Here is a 17,354-nt window from a genome sequence, read left to right on the forward strand (position 1 = left end):
TACTTTGGAGGAAAGGCGGGAGAGGGGAGATATGATAAAAACGTACACGCAATGCCCACCTGTTTGCCTACCCCTCCCCAAAAGGATGCATCTACAAAAGATTCTTCGACAAAACCCTCTCTTTCCAAGCTGGCAAATGGAATGACTGCCTGTCCACCCTCATCTCTCTTGCCCCAACTTATCAATCCTTCAGGAAATCTCTCAAATCTTACCTCTTTGATAAATTCCTCTAACCCCCGCCCTCCCTACCAAACTAATAATCCCAACCTCGCCTCCCTCCCTACCCTTCCTCCCCTCTTCCCCGGTTGGCAACCCCCCTTGCAACAACTATTGGATCATTTTGTAATTGTCACTGGTTTATACCATACACTTGTTAACTAATTCTCTGCACCTTCATTGCATAAATTGCCCTGAACTGTTTTCTGATATGCTGAACTGTTTTCTGATATGCTGTAACTTCGCTGTAAATGTACAGTCTCTTAACCTGTAAACCGCTCTGAACTGTTTTGTGGTATTGCGGTATACAAAAATAAAGTTATTATTATTATTATTACATTACATTAGTGATTTTTATTGCGGTTCAAGGTGGATTACAGAAGAGGATTTCTGGACATGTCCAGAGGTGTTACAGAGTAGAGCGGGTTGCTTCAGAGGATTGAAATATTTCATTTCATTGAATAGCAAGGTTTTTATTTCTTTTCTGTAAGTTTTATAGTCTGGGGTCGCAATTAGTAGATTAGAGAGTTGGTGGTCTAGTTTTGCTGCCTGTGTGGCTAGAAGGCCATTGTACAGTTTTTTCCATTTGATGTCTCTGATTGGAGAATATGTGAATGGTGTCTGGGTTCTCCTGTGTCTGGTTGTGGTAGTTTGGATTAGGCGGTTGTTCAAGTAGGCTGGGCTGTCACCATTTATGGATTTAAATAGTAGACAGTAGAATTTAAATAGTTTTCTTGCTTGAATTGGGAGCCAGTGTGATCAAGGTATGCCTCGGTGATGTGGTCGTGTTTTCTTAGTGAATAGATTAGTCTCAGGGCTGTGTTTTGTACTGTTTGTAGTTGTTTTATCATTGTTGCGGGGCAGGGGAGATAGAAGATGTTGCAGTAATCAAGGAGACCTAGGACTAGGGACTGGACTATGAGCTGGAATTGTTCTCTGTCGAAGAATTTTCGAACTTGCCTTAGGTCTCTCATGACCGCAAATGATTTCTGTATTGTTTTGTTGATTTGTGGTTGCATGGTGCAGCATCTGTCTATCGTCATTCCCAGAAGTTTTAGAGTGGGTTGAATTATGTGATTGAGTATATTACTAGGTTTGTTATGGTTGGGGTTTTATTTTTTTTCGAGAAGTATGAATTTTGTTTTGTCTGGGTTCAGTTTTAGTTTGTGGTCTTTCATCCATGTTGACACTGTTTCTAGAGTTTTGTGTAGTGGGTCTGTCATGGTGGGCATTGGTTGAACAAAAGGAAGGAGAATGGTGATGTCATCTGCATAGCTATAGGAGGTTAAGTCTATTTTATCTAGGCAGGTGCCGAGGGATGCAATATAGAGATTGAAGAGTGTTAGGGATAATGGCGATCCTTGGGGTACACCACAGGGCTTGGACCATGGTTCTGATTTTTCATTGTTTGTCTTTACTCTAGAGGTCCTGGATTGTAGGAATCCTTGAAACCATGTGTGTACTTTGCCTGTGATTCCTGTTGTATCTAGTTTTGTAGCAAGATGTCATGGTCTACCAGGTGAGATCTAGTTGTATAATCAGTATTTTTTTGCCTGTGCTGAGGTGTCTAGTTGTGTCCAGAAGGGAGCCTAGTAGTGTCTCAGTGCTGAAGTTGGTTCTGAATCCAGACTGTAGGGTGGAGCAAGTTGTGGTTTTCTAGGTAGTTGGTGAGGAGTTTAGCTGTGAGGCCTTCCATTAGCTTGACATATAATGGAATTGAGGCTATGGGTCTGTAGTTGGATGGTTGATCTGTTGCTCCTTTCGGGTCTTTTAAGATTGGGGTGACGATGATTTCGGAGAGGTTTTGTGGGAAAAGACCATCTGTGAGCATGGTTTGTATCCATTGCATGAGGAGAGTGTGGAATTTTAGGCCGGAGGTTTTTAATAGGTATGGAGGGCATTGGTTTAGGTCGCAAGCTGCATGGCTGTATTTTTTATAGAGTTTGTTAAGGTCGGACCATTGTACTGTGGAGAAGTAGGACCAGGTTCTATCTGCTGCAGCTGAATCTTTTTCTGTGGGGGGCATTGTGATATCTTCTAGGTGGGTTGGGGTTCCTGCAAAGTTTGTCCTGGCAGTTGTAATTTTGATTTTAAAGTATTCAACTAAAAGGGTGACTGAAGGGAGAGGGTTGTCGTTTTTGGCTAGGTAGGGTTTGGTGTTTGTGAGTTCTTTTAGTAATTGGAATAGTTTTTTTGTGTCTTGGGCTTCTATGCCTATTTGGTTTGTGTAATATGTCTTTCTTTTTTCTTTTAGTTTTAGTTTGTATTTTTCGTTTAGTTTTTTCCATGCTGCTCTTTTGTGTTCTTGATTACTTTTTCTCCATTTTCTTTCTAGTCATCTGCAATGTCTTTTGAGTAGGAGGTTCGTTGTTGAACCATTTGTCTGACTGTCTGCTGATTCTGGTTTTTGTTTGTATTGGGGCTAGCTCGTCTAGGATAGTTGTACTTATATTGCACCATTGTGAGATGAAGTCTTTGGGGTCATATTCTTGGATTGTAACATCTGTTTTGTTCCAGAATTTGGAGGGGTCAATATATGTACATGATTTGTAGGTTAAGCTTTGGGATTTTGGTTTGGTTTTGCCTTTGGCCCAGTGGATATTGAAGGTCTGAACAGATGGATCTGGACCATTTTCCATTTGAGGTTTGAATCTCTGGTAGAATGGGTTGTTGGGTCATGAAGGCTGCAATGTCAAGCTGGTGACCTTACTCGTGTGTGGTTTGTGGGTCTAAGATCTTGTAAGTTAAGGCTTCGATGTAACATAGTAGGCTTTCTACTTAGAGGTTTGGCCTTCGAGATGGAGTTTAGATCTCCTAGGATTAGGTTGTAAGTTGCCATTAGTGAGTTTCGGGATATAAAATCTTCGAATTCTGGTCCTGCTGTGTTCCAATTCCCTGGTGTTATGTAGCAGAGCATGCAGGTTATGGATACTTTTAGTGTGGTGCATGAAAATTGACAGGCTAGTATATCCATGTATGGGGTGGACGTTTTGCTAGTATGTTTAAGTTTAGGGAGTTTTGGAGTAAGATGGCTAGACCTTAAGAATAAATGGGATACCCATGTGGGATCCCTACGAGGGTCAAGATAAGGAAATTGGGTCATTAGGGCATAGACAGGGGGTGGGTAAGCAGAGTGGGCATACTTGATGGGCTGTAGCCCTTTTCTGCCGTCATCTTCTATGTTTCTATGTTTCTATTACCTCCTCCTCCTTTTTTTTTTCCCTGTTATCTTGTATCCCTTCGTGCAAACTTACATGAGGAAGAAGCAGTCTAGATTTTCAGTTTTTATCCAGTCTTATGTGTACTGTCTGTGGGCCTAGAGCTCTGATGTTTATGTAGGCACATGTTAGTGTTGTGTATTTTGTTTGCGCACTATTTGTTGCTTTTGGGTAGATAAGTGCTCATGGTTGAGGGTGTGGTTTAGTCCTGGAAGGGCTTGTTGGTGTGATGATATGGTGTATGCAGGTCTAAGTTTGTGTTTCTGTCTGTAATGGTTCTCCTGGCTGGGTGGTGAATTCTATTTGTAATTGAAATAATTGGTATTGGGGAAATGTTGTTTGCTGCAGCCTTCCAGTTGGTTAGGAGCAAGATGATCAGTAGGATAGTTTGTGTTTGTGGTATAGCTTTCATTGTGAAAGATAGGAGGTAGGGGGTTGGTTGGAGTGAGGTTAAAGGTGATTTCTTGGGGGTTAGATAGTTGATCTTTTTCTGGGTGTTTGTTGGTGGTAAGTGATTGAGATTTCAGTGTGATTATGTGTGTGGTTGGGGCTGAAAAATGGTCCGTGTGATCTGGAGTAGGGAAGGTTAAGGCTAATCTGTGTTTCTGTGGGGCAAAGTTGGGCCCAGGGCAGAGGGGAAAATGGAAGAATTCTTCCTCCTTTTTTTTTCTTGTTGAGGTGCTGGAATTGTGTTTGTCAGTCTCCACTGGGGCTGATGAGTAGTCGGATATTCAGGGGCGTTGTTGTGGGGCTAGGTCGGGCAGGTAAAGACTTTAGGTGCTGAGCTTTTTAACTGGCTCAGCGGCTGGAGCATCGGTGGGGGGAGAAGTGCTCTCCCACGCCCGAGGGAATCCTTTGTTACTCCGGGAAGAACAAAATGGCAAAGCCAAAGGACACGGGAACTTTTAAACAAGCAAGGTTTCCCGCTGAATCCTCCAACTGGCTCAGCGGCTGGAGTGTCGGTGAGGGGTGGAGTGCTCTCCCATGCCCGAGGGGATCCTCAGTTGCTCCAGGAAGAACAAAATGGCAGAGCCAAAGGAAAGGGGAACTGTTAAACAATCAGGAAGTTTTTCTTTTAAAGAAGTGCTGCAAGGGCTTTTGGGGGTGGAGCTGGTCTCTCACACCCGGCCAACTTCTTCCCTTGCCTGTAGTTGGGGCAGCACTCGATCAAAGTGGAGCTGCCCTGAAGAGGAAAGTTTTTCTTTTAAAAAAGAAGCGCCTATGTAATGTAAATGTGCATGAGTCAAGTCTCTTTCATTTAAAAGGAAACTCTGCAATGAGATGGCATAGGATGAAGTTAAGAGGTGATAAGCTCAGGAGTAATCTAAGGAAATATTTTTTTTACAGTAAGGGGACCAGATATGTGGAATAGACTCCTGGAAGAGATGGTGGAGACAGAGATTGTGTCTGAATTCAAGAAAGTGTGGGATAGGCCCATGGGATCTCTTAGAGAAAGGAAGCGATAATGGTTACTTTGGATGGGCAGACTGGATGAGCCATTTGGCCTTTATTTGCCATCATGTTTCTATACGAAAGCCGGCAGAGCAGTGGCGTACCAAGTGGGGGGCGGGAGGGGCGGTCCGCCCCGGGTGCCAGCCCTGAAGGGGTGCTCCCGGCCTTGCCGTTCAGTCCCCCCACACCCCCGAAGGACCGCTCGCCCCACTGACCTTCCTGCACCACCTGTGAAGCAGCAAGCAGCAGGATCGCAAGGTCAGCTATCCCTGAGCTGCTTGGGCGCTCCTTCCTGCGCCGCGGTCCCGCCCCTCCTCTGATGTCAGAGGAGGGGTGGGAACGCGGCGCAGGAACCAACGCCTAAGCAGCGCAGGGATAGCTGACATCGCGATCCTGCTGCGGCTGCTTCATAGGTGGTGCAGGAAGGTCAGTGGGGCGAGCGGTCCTTCGGGGGTGGTGGTGGTGGTGGGGACTGAACGGCAAGGCCGGGAGCATAGGTAGTGTTGCTTCATAGGTGGTGCGGGGAGGCCAGGGGGGCGAGCGGTCCTTCGGGGTGGGGCGGGTGGGCAGGCAGGCAGGCATTCAAGGGGGAGGGGGGTGACAGGCAGGCAGGCCTTCAAGGGGGGGGCAGGCCTTCGGGGGGTGCAGACCTTCAAGGGGGAGGGACAGGCCTTCAAGGGGGGGGCAGGCAGGCCTTCAAGGGGGGACAGGTCTACAAGGGGGACAGGTCTACAAGGGGGTGGGCAGGCCTACAAGGGGGTGGGACAGGCCTTCAGGGGGGGTGCAGGCCTTCAGGGGGGTGCAGGCCTTCAAGGGGGAGACAGGCCTTCAAGGGGGGGACAGGCCTTCAAGGGGGGGACAGGCAGGCAGGCCTTCAAGGGGGGGACAGACCTACAAGGGGGGGACAGGCCTACAAGGGGGTGGGACAGGCCTTCAAGGGGGGGACAGGCCTTCAGGGGGATGCAGGCCTTCTGGGGGTGCAGACCTTCAAGGGGGGGACAGGCCTTCAAGGGGGGGACAGGCAGGCAGGTCTTCAAGGTGGGGGGATAGGCCTACAAGGGGGAGGGAAAGGTCTTCAAGGGGGGGACAGGCCTACAAGGGGGTGGGACAGGCCTTCAAGGGGGGTGCAGGCCTTCAAGGGGGGACAGGCAGACCTTTAAGGGGGGACAGGCCTTTGGGGACCCTGGTTTAGAAGTACACGGAGGGAAGGGGGTGTTCAAAGAGACGTGCATATGCCAAACTTTGGGGGGGGGATGAAGAAATAATGGGTCTGAAAATAGAGGAGAGGGAGAGAAATGATGGACCATGGGATTTAGGGAGGGAAGGAACTGAAAGGGAGAGAAATTGGACACAAGGGATGGTGTGGAGGAGGGATAGAGATATTGGATAGGAGGGTAATTGGGAAAAGAAAGGGAGAGATGGTGGACTCTGGGGTGGTGGGGAAGGAGGGAGAGATGCCGGATGAAAGGGTAGTTAAGAAAAGGTGGATCTGTGGAGGGAGATGAAAAAAAGGAAAGATACCAGACTTCCTGGGGAGGGAAGGGAAATGGAAAGGGAGGACAGAGTTGGCAGATGGATGGTTAGCACGCAGAAAGAAGAAAGAAGGAGACCCTGGTAAGCAAGTTATCAGAAGAAAACCAGAGCCTTGGACCAACAAGATTTGAAATATAACCAGACAACAAAAGGTAGAAAAATTAATTTTATTTTCTGTTTTGTGATTATAATATGTCAGATTTGAAATGTGTATCCTGACAGAGCTGGTGTTGGACTGCAAACGTGAGCTAGGATTTAACAGAGAGAGGAAAAGTCCTTTTTGTTTCTTTATTTTATTTACACCACAGCGCCAGTGTGGTTAGGAGAAGCCAAAGGGGGTGAAAAAGCTATAAAACCCACCAGGAGTTTTGAAAAAAATCACCCAACTGGGCAGGAAAATCGAATTGAAAAACCAATTCAATAGGCTGAATCGAATCAAAATTTTTTTTCCTGAATCTGGCAGCATTAGTTTGCGCTACTGTCTTAGACTTTAGGACCTGGGATTGGGGAGAGATGGCATCCTCAGTACTTTATAATGCAAGTGAAACGAGGATTTGGTCAGACTTTTGAAGGGTCTGCAGAAAAAAAATATTGTATAGGCCGGGGACATGAAACAGCAGGAAATGGGAACTTTTCTTCCTTCTATTTTTGTGAATGGAAAGGCTGAGGATGTCAGAGAGTTCAGTTAAAATATGTGCTTTATAAGAAAATATAATAATGTGTTTTATAAAGTTTATAGCATAGCTGGCCTACCCAGTGAAGTGTTTCTAATGGTGGTGGTGGCAGCGTGTCAATGTGTTGAGAGGAAGAGGTGGTCTGGGAAATTCTGCTGAGCAAACTCCGGGCCCATTTCCACCCCCCAGTTAGTCCACTCCACTCAACTGGTTCACACACTGAGTGGGTCTTTGGGTGTTGTGTTGGGATCTCTTCCAGTGGTTTATCAGTATCTCCTTCTGGTCCAAGGAAGGAAACTTTGTTATCCTTAGCATTGACCTACAGAATATGTTTGTAACAGCGCTGCTTGTGTGGCATTAGGCTATGTAGTGATCGAAAGAAAAAAACAGACCTTTGCACATTTTTGCACTATATGGTGGGTGTATGAGGAGATTCACATTTCCTGCACAGCTAAGTCCATGTGAAGTTACCTTGTGCTGTATTTGACATCTAGCAAGGTCTCTGTTTGAAAGGAAAGATCTAAACTTAAAAATGAAGTGGCCAGAAGTTATGGTAAAAGCAGATAGTGTAGCTGGTTTAGATTTGGACAAATTCCTGGAGGAAAAGTCCATAATCTGTTATTAAGACATGGGGGAAGTGTCTGCTTGCCCTGGATCGGTAACATGGAATGTTGCTACTCTTTGGGTTTTGACCAGGTATTAGTATCCTGGATTGGCTACCATGAGAATGGGCTACTGGGCATGATGGACCATTGGTCTGACCCAGTTAGGCTATTCTTATGTTATGTTCTCATCTGTAGGGGCCTTTGTTTTCACTTCTTATTTTAATGTATTTTTTTTCTGGGAACTTATCAGTGTTTTTTATAATGGGAACAAAAATGGAAGAGAATTAATGTATGTGGGATGAGGGGGTAACTAATTTCTTCAACTAAATAATTCAATCCACTTCAAACAGACATAGGAGAACTCACGCACCATTCACACACCCTCCAACCAAAAACGTCAAAAGAAAAAAACAGTTTGACAACCTCCTAGCCATTCGAGCTGCAACACTCGACCCCCAACCCTACAACCAATTGACATCGACCACATACTGCAAAACCTTCAAAAAGAAATAAAAACCCTTCTATTCAAAAAACACATAAAACCGAACTAACACAATCAGAACTGTCCCAAGCATCACCTGCAACTACTCCATATGTACTTCTGATGTCATGACAATTCAGACATAATTTATGTTATGTTATGTTTGGAATATAAGAAAATTTTCACTGCCTGTTTCTATTCTGACCATTTATTCCGTTTCATGGTCATTACAAAAAATATTTTTTTACATGGGAGGGGGGTGTCAAAAAATGATGGGCCCCGGGTGCCACATACCCTAGGTACGCCACTGCGGCAGAGTTAGGCATTTCGCTTTACTGGTCGCCATTTGAAGTAGATTAGTGCACAGCGAGATATGGGGATATTATCCCCTGAAACTGCCAAGACTATTGGCAAAGTGTGAGACAGAAAAGTAGGAAAAATGTATTCTTACTCATTTCCCAGGTCCTGAGTCAATTAGTCAATAAATTAACAGTGTTAATCCTTATTGGGAAAGTGTGAGACAGAAAAGTAGGAAAAATGTATTCTTACTCATTTCCCAGATCCTGAGTCAATTAGTCAATAAATTAACAGTGTTAATCTTTTTGATTTTGAACTTATGCACCAAATTCTAGAGAAAGGGTAATATGTTGCTCTGAATGTAAATGCAGCAAATGTGTGAACTTACAAAGAGAACCCATTATATTTTCTCTCAGGTTAATGATGATTCTCTCAGCAAAACCGCAGAACACAATGATGATGTTTGCAACAATAAAAGGTAGGCCAATCTCAAATTGTCACATTTGAGTGTTTCTTTGAAGTTATTGTAAATACTTGAATATAAACTGAGATTTTTGAAAATGGGGGTTTTGGTTTATATTTGAGTCAGCGCTGATCTGCACCCCCCCTCTCAAATTTGTTGCAGGCCTTTTCCGGGCCTGCCATGAGACCTGGAGGTCCAGTGGTGGGCTGGGACAGAAGGGATCCCTTCCGTCTCCTGTCCCAGCCGGCTCTAATAATTTTTACCTCCTTCCCCCTCCCCAGTGTACCTTTTAAATCCCTGGTGGGTCCAGCAGTGAACCGGGACAGCAGAGATCCCTCCCACCTCCTGTCCCAGCCAATACTAAGAATATTTACCTCCCTCCCACCTCCCCCACGTACCTTTAGAATCCCTGGTGGTCCAGTGGTGAACCACGGCAGGAGTGACCTTCCTTCACTTCTGCCTGTGCAGAGCCACTAGCCGATTGGCTGCTTCAAGTTCACGGTAGCCAATCAGCTAGCAGATCTGGACAGGCAGGAGTAAAGGAAGGTACCACCAGGGATTCTAAAGATATGCGGGGAAGGCGGAAGGGAGGTAAAAATTCTTACAATCAGCTAGGACAGGAGGCGGGAGGGATCCCTGCTGTCCCAGCTCACCACTGGACCACCAGGACCTAAGCGCAGGATTGCAAGGTATCGGGAGGGGGGGACAGGATACAGAACCAGGGAAGGAGGGAGGGGCTGGGTGCAGAGACGGGCAGGGCAGGAGAGGGAGGGGGCTGGCTGCAGAGCAGGGATGAAGGGGAAACAGGATGCATAGCCTGACAGGGTAAGACAAGGCACTGCACTTGAATATTAAACACACACACACGGTTTATATTAGTCAACCTTTTTCGGGGAGAAAAAGGTTACCTTGGTTTATATTTGGGTCAGTTTAGGTTCAAGTATATACGGTATACCAGTACATCTTATTAGAAGTTTGGCCTGGCTGTTATCATCCTAGGAAGTTTTGGAATGTATTAGCCATTAAAAAATGGGAAGATAAATACTATATAGCTTGTGTTCCCATTTCCAGTAGACAATGTAGTGATTTTTGTTAATTAGAGTATGTACGCACCAGGATTTTATTGTCTGTGTTTTGGACCTTGCTGGCTCTCAATTTATTTCATTTAAATCTGCTGGGGGTTTTTTTTTTTTTTTTTTTAATGAAATGGGCAGTTTGCATCACTTATTTATTATGAACAAAGTTCTTGTGCATACAGAATTAGGGGGACAGAAATGGAGGACAATTCTAGAAGCAGGTTTGGGAAGTTGTGATATTCTAGACAATTCTCCTTTCCCTCCTTTGAAAGAAAGCTTGATAAAGGAGGCACAGCGCAGAGTCACAGCAGTAGAGAATGACACAGTGACAGAATTAAACATCGTTCCTGTTCCTGCAGATAACCGCGGGAAACCATCCCATCTAAAACCTCAGTTCTTCTATACTAGCATGCTTTATTGCAAGGTTTGAGGGTCAATGGTTGTACCCATTCATAGTCTAATTCTTTTCTCTCTCCTTAAAGAATGACATGGGAATAGTTTCCCGAGGTTATCCACAGGGACGGGAACGATGATGAATTTTGTCACCATGTCATTCTCTACATAGCATGTCCTGGGATAGCCAGGTTGGAGCAGGGATAGCTACAAATCCCTAGAAAAGCAACTCAGAGGTTTATGTTAGCTCAATACTGTCTACTACGGTTATCAGAAGAAAAGTAGAAGCAAATAAAGTACAACTTAGGGACACTGTAGACTAGCTAGGTTGGTACCAGCAGCTTACAGCTCCCCAGTCAATTATGTCGGTGCTGGCAAGTTAGTGGTGGCCAAGTACCATCCACCAAAGGTATGGGGACCTAGTAGGCTAGATGTTTAGGCAACAGCTTCCACTACTTGATGTTGTTATAAAGCTTGGTGAAGTAGAGAAAGCTGGATGTTTGAATAAGTATAGTAACTTATTTGTTAATAAGAACATAAGAACATAAGCAGTGCCTCTGCCGGGTCAGACCATAGGTCCATCCTGCCCAGCAGTCCGCTCCCGCGGCGGCCCAAACAGATCACAACCTGTCTGAATCGTCTGAAGGGGCTCCCCTGCCACCTTGGCCTCCCAATTTGGTCCTGCCTTCCCATCGAAGTCCCAGCCCTCCGGTCCTGCACATGCACGACCTGGTTGGTTTATACTCATTACCTGACAAACTTTCTATACTTTTGTTACATCCCAGCTCCTCCCTCAGTATCCCATGATCCCTTTATCCCTCAGGAATCCGTCCAATCCCTGTTTGAATCCTTGGACCGTACCCTGCCTGATCACTTCCTCCGGTAGCGCATTCCAAGTGTCCACGACCCTCTGGGTGAAAAAGAACTTCCTTGCATTTGTTCTGAACCTATCTCCCTTCAGTTTCTCAGAATGCCCCCTTGTATTTGCTGTCCCCTTCAGTCTGAAGAATCTGTCCCTATCCACCCTCTCTATGCCCCTCATGATCTTGAAGGTCTCTATCATATCTCCCCTGAGCCTCCTTTTTTCCAGAGAGAAGAGCCCCAGCCTATCCAGCCTCTCGGCGTATGAGCAGTGTTCCAGCCCTTTTACCATTTTCGTTGCTCTCCTTTGGACTCTCTCAAGTACCGCCATGTCCTTCTTGAGGTGCGGCGACCAGTACTGAACGCAGTATTCCAGATGCGGACGCACCATCGCTCGATATAATGGCATGATGACTTCCCGTGTTCTGGTTGTTATGCCCTTTTTTATGATGCCCAGCATCCTGTTGGCTTTTTTCGAGGCTAGAAGTTTTCTATGGCTAGAAGTTCTTGTACAATCCCACTTTATTCTGGGACCAGTGTTTATTTCCCTCCATCTGCCAGGACTTTGTAGGAAGCCTCAAACTTCAGAGGCTTAAACCCCTCTCCTTCTTACCTCATCACTGTCACTGTGAACATCTGTTCTTCTTCCTACAAGCCAGGCTGTAGGAGCTTGTCTTTTCTACTCGTATTTTATTTCGTGTAATTTAAGTCTTTGTGTTTGCAGCTTTCGCCCTCATGCTGCGGAGGTTCCCTGTGGGGACAGCTCCATCTGTGGGATAGCTCAGACCTTTGGGGAAAACTGCTTCTGGAGGGTTCTCTGCTTGTCAGTAAGCCCTATGGACAGCCTGCACATTAAATCGGAGCTCAGGGACTCCTCCCTTGGGAGCTAGCTCACCCCAGGTTCGTCTGCTAGTGGGTCAAGCACAGGCTGCGTGGTTCCATGGAGGCGGGGCCAGACTGCGTTCATCCGCCAGGCATGCTGCAGGGCGTGTCCGAGAGTGGCAGAGGTGACCAGCTGTGGATGTCATGCCGGTGGGGCAGTCAGAAGATTCCAGGAAGTTGAGGCATAGGACATAAGCAGTGCCTCTGCTGGGTCAGACCAGAGGTCCATCCTGCCTAGCAGTCCGCTCGCGCGGTGGCCCATCAGGTCAAGGACCTGCATAGTCTCTGTGAGCTGTTTCAGCTCTTCAGTGTTTTCCTGTCAGCACATGTTTCTGTGAGTACAAGATGACAGCTTGAATCAGAGATTTTGGGGGTTTTAGGTGGTTTCCCTGTATGCCCAACCCCCCCCCCTCCTAAAATCACCACTTTTTAAGGTTCTCTGTGGTTTTCCAGGCAATGTTTAGTTAAAATAAGCCCTCAGAAGCCATCTTGGATTTTTCCTGATTTGATTTTAAGGGTTTTTTTAAATAACAGCAAGAGCAGCTTCTCCAGCCTGCTGCTCACACTGTTGTTGGCTTTCCCTCTGACGTCACAGCCTGGCCCCGTGACCTGGAAGTGATTTCAGAGGGAGCCAGGCCAGCGCAAGCAGCAGGCCAGAGTAGTTGCGCTGATGAAGATTGATAGAAGTATAGGGGAGGTTGTGAAGGGAGGACTTGAGCATGGCGTGGAGAGGTGCTGGTGCCCTCACCAAGACAGCGCCCAGGGCAGACCACCCCCCGCCCCCTTATTATGCCACTGGATATGAGAGGCATTCAATAATTTATCTACCTGAGTATGAAAAAAAAGTAGCAAGCATGTTGAAACACTCAAAGTTAAAGGGAAATACTTTTAAAACCAATAGGAGGAAATATTTTTTCACTCAGAGAATTGTTAAACTCTGGAATGCATTGCCAGAGTTTATGGTAAAGTGGAGAGCATAGCTGGTTTTAAGAAGAGTTTGGACAATTTCCTGGAGAAAAAGTCCATAGTCTGTCATTGAGAAAGACATGGGGGAAACCACTGCTTGCCCTGAATCGGTAACATGGAATGTTGCTACTCTCTGGATTTTGGCCAGGTACTAGTGACCTGGATTGGGCACTGTGAGAACAAGCTACTGGGCTACATATGGAAAAGGAGAGGAAAGAACACTAAATACTGAGATCTTCAACAGATGGCTCAAAGCCTGGTGTCGTCAAGAAGGATTTAGGTACATGGGAGGATGGGGAAATACATGGAAAGACAAGAGACTATATTGTAATGATAGGCTGCATCTCACTATGACAAGTAAAAGAATCCTTGCTTAGAAATTCAGGCAATATGCTTCTAGGCATTTAAACTAGAAGGTGGGGGTGGCATATGTATGCAGGACATTTATGGCGGCCACCCCCAGCAAAGGTCAAGAGGCGACAGCAGTAAAGATAGCAGTATACACAACAATATTAACAAAACCCTTCTTAGCAAGGCAGCAGGCAGTGAGACTAAACAAACTAGACTAAAAATGAAATTGACACGGAAAAGTAGCTGGAAAGAAATGACCACAAATGCTTGCAGTCTAGGCAACAAAAATCATGATCTAAAAGCCCTAATGTTAGAGGCAGACTTGGATATCGTAGCAATCACACACATGGTTCAGTGATTCCCATGGATGGGATGCAAACATACCAGGTTATAATCTTTTTAGGAAGGACAGAGATAGTCGAAAAGGTGGAGGAGTAGCTCTCTATGTGAAGACTGATATCCAAGTTACTGAAATGCAGGGGGTCTGGGGAAAAGAAGTGATATGGATAGCTTTGAAAAGAGAAAATGGAATTTCCATCTTGATAGTGACGTTTAAATACCTAAGTGGTGTAAAAGCGCAAACTCTGGAATGAGAGGGTATAGGATGAAGTTAAGAGGTGATAGGCTCAGGAGTAAACTAAGGAAATAATTTTTTACAGAAAGGGTGGTAGATGTAAGGTGGTGGAGACAGAGACCGTCTGATTTCAAGAAAGCCTGGGAAAGGCACATGGGATCTCTTAGAGAGAGGAAGATATAAGGTTACTGCACATGGGCAGACTGGAAGGGCGATTTGGCCTTTTTCTGTCATCATGTTTCTATGTATCTACATGGGTGTTGTCTACAGACCTCTGACTCAAGTGCAGCAAACTGATGAAGATCTTGTTGCAGATATCCATAAGCTGGGGAAGAAAGGAGAGGTACTATTGCTGGGCAATTTCAACCTGCCAGATGCTAATTGGAAAATTCCATCTGCACAATCGGAGAGAAGTAGAGCGATAGTGGATGCCCTTCAAGGAGCTCTGCTCAGAAAATAGTGACAGAACTGACAATGGAAAAAGCGATACTGGATCTGGTGCTCACAAATGGGGAAAGTGCCTCTAATGTCCGAGTGGGGACCCACCTTGGAAGAGCAATCATCATACAGTTTGGTTTGATATAACAGCCAAAGTGGAGGATGACCACACAAACCTCAAAGTCCTGGATTTCAAACGTGCAGACTTCAGTAGCATGGGGGAGTACCTGAAGAAAGAGCTGATTGGATGGGAAAACATTAGGGAAGTGGAAAAACAGTGGTCCAAGTTGAAAGGTGTAATAAAAAGAGCTACTGACCTTTATGTGAGGAAAAGAAATAAAAATAAGAGGAAAAGAAAACCAATGTGATTCTCCAAACTAGTGGTGGAAAAATTAAAGGCAAAAGATTTGGTGTTCATGAAATATTTAAAAACTCAAGGAGAGGAGTACAGAAAGGAATATCGGAAGAAACTGAAAGAAACCAAGAGAGAGAGATGTCTGGCGAAAGCACAAGCGGAAGAGCAAATGGCTAGGAATATAAAAAGGGAGATAAAAAATTTTCAGGTATATTAGTGAAAGGAGGAAGACAAAACATGGAATTACGAGACTGAAAGAAGGAATGAACCACTATGTGGAGAGTGATGAGGAAAAAGCAAACATGCTAAACAAATACTTTTGTTCAGTGTTCACGGAAGAACCATGTTTGGTTAGCAAAGTCATACCTGAGAATGGAATGGATATCACACCATTCACTGAAGAAAGTGTTTATGAACACCTTGAACATAAGAATTGCTGCTGGGTCAGACCAGCAGTTCGCTCACGTGACGGCCCCTAGGTCAAGACCAGTGCTCCAAATGAGTCCAGTCTCACCAGTTTAGCATGAACTTGTCCAACTTTGTCTTGAAACCTTGGAGGGTGTTTTCCCCTATAACAGACTCTGGAAGAGCATTCCAATTTTCTACCACTCTCTGGGTGAAGAAGAATTTCCTTACGTTTGTATGAAATCTATCCCCTTTCAACTTTAGGGAGTGTCGTCTCGTTTTCCCTATCTTGGAGAGGGTGAAAAATTGAAGGTGGACAAAGCAATGGGACCAGACAGGATCCATCCCCAGATATTGAGGGAGCTCCAAGAGGTTCTGGCAGGACCTCTTAAAGATTTGTTCAATAGATCTTTAAAGACTGGAGAGGTTCTTCAGGACTGGAGAAGAGCGGATGTGGTCCCTCTTCACAAAAGTGGGCGCAGAGATGAAACGGGAAACTACAGGCTGGTAAGCCTCACTTTGGTTATTGGAAAAATAATGGAAATGTTGCTGAAGGAAAGGATAGTGAAATTCTTAGAAACTATTGGATTAGAAGATCCAAGGCAACATGTGTTTACCAAAGGTAAATCGTACCAAACAAATCTGATTGAATTCTTTGTCTGGGTGACCAGAGAATGGCTTTCTCATGAGCAGAATCTTCGGCGTTGTCCCCAGAAGAAATCTGTAGAGCAGCCACTTAGTCTTCTCTACATGCTTTCATGATGTTTTATAGGGTTGACGTGGCGGCCAAATAGAACTTCTCATTTGGATCGTCAGTTCTGACAGCAGGCTCATCTGTCCTACCCTAAACTCTGAGGACTACTTTAATACATCCAACGTATTCAGGAATAGAATGTCTATCACACTGGAAAGAAAGATTAGGTTCTTACCTCAGTAATCTTCTTTTAGTAGACAGACAGGTTGCGCTGAAGTTGGTGGATTTGTTTGTCTTCCTCCTTGTTGTATATTTTAAATGGTTAAGTTTTATCTGTTTAATGATATAAACAGAAAAGACATGTTTCTCGGGGAGCATACCACTCCCTATTCTATTTCCTCTCCAGGGCTGACCATCTGCTTTGGTACAAACTGAGGAATTGGAGGACAGCCCAGAAGGATGGGAGGGGAGGGGAGGGGAACAAAAAAATTACTAATGAAGCTCCCTACAAGAATTCTCGCAAGAAGGAATTGACTTCATACAGGTTCAGGAATAGAGTGTCTGGCTACTGGAAAGAAGATTACCGTGATAAGAACCTAATCTTTCCTTCTTCCATTTGCATTTTTGTTTGACTAACTACTTTACCAGCTGCTCTTAGCTTTTGCAGGTATTGTAGCCTGCCATTTTCTTTCTGTGATGTCTTGTAATTTATGAAGACTAACATCTTTTCCCTTACCTTTTCAGCTACTACTTTTGAGAAACAGTGGCTTTCTTTTCCTCTTGCTTTTCTTTACTTTTTGAACAAAAATATTTATTGCCCCTAAATAGCTTCTTTCAGTTTTGCTCATTGCTTTTCTACTTCCCCAAGCTGTTGCTTTCCAGCCTGCAGCTCCTTCAGGTATTCTCCTATCTTGACAAAATTAGGGTTTTTTTTAGTCTAAAGCCTTAGAATAAATCCTCTTAACACATTTCTTAAATTTGAACCACACCATCTGGTGATTACTTTATGCCAAATGATCAGCACTTTAACTTCAGAAACACTCCCTTTTGTGAGCATCAGGTCCAGTATGGCTCCCCTCTGGTGTGAGTTCCATTATCAACTGCTGGAACAGCGCTTTCTGTAGAGAATCCAAGGTCTCTTCTAGATGAGCTTGCAATGGAGATGCCCCAAACTACATCCGGCATGTTGAAATCACTTATTAATTTTACTTCTTTCATTGTAATCTTGTGAAGTCTTCAATTAAGTCTCGGACCACTTCTGCCATTGAAGGAGGCATATATCTCACACCAATGTAGATACATTGTCTAGATCAGGGGTGCCCAAAAGGTCGATTGCGAAGGCAACATTTGCGGAGCCCATCCTGATTTCCATGATAGACTCGCATTGCCTTCCATTCTACCTGCTTCCCAACCCTGTAAA

At 45.0% G+C, this 17,354-nt stretch overlaps 1 protein-coding gene across 3 annotated transcripts in view; it reads left to right on the forward strand.

Moving 5' to 3' along the window:
- TEX15 (testis expressed 15, meiosis and synapsis associated) overlaps positions 1 to 17,354 on the forward strand; it is a 330,325-nt gene that overhangs the window by 213,978 nt on the left and 98,993 nt on the right. For all 3 annotated transcript variants that reach the window (XM_033915922.1, XM_033915913.1, XM_033915932.1), the window contains exon 9: positions 8,893 to 8,954. In XM_033915922.1, the coding sequence (XP_033771813.1) occupies positions 8,893 to 8,954 (62 nt within the window). The remainder of the gene's footprint in view (positions 1 to 8,892; positions 8,955 to 17,354) is intronic.

The sequence above is a fragment of the Geotrypetes seraphini genome, chromosome 1 (genome assembly GCF_902459505.1).
Source record: "Geotrypetes seraphini chromosome 1, aGeoSer1.1, whole genome shotgun sequence".
Taxonomy (NCBI): Eukaryota; Metazoa; Chordata; class Amphibia; order Gymnophiona; family Dermophiidae; genus Geotrypetes; species Geotrypetes seraphini.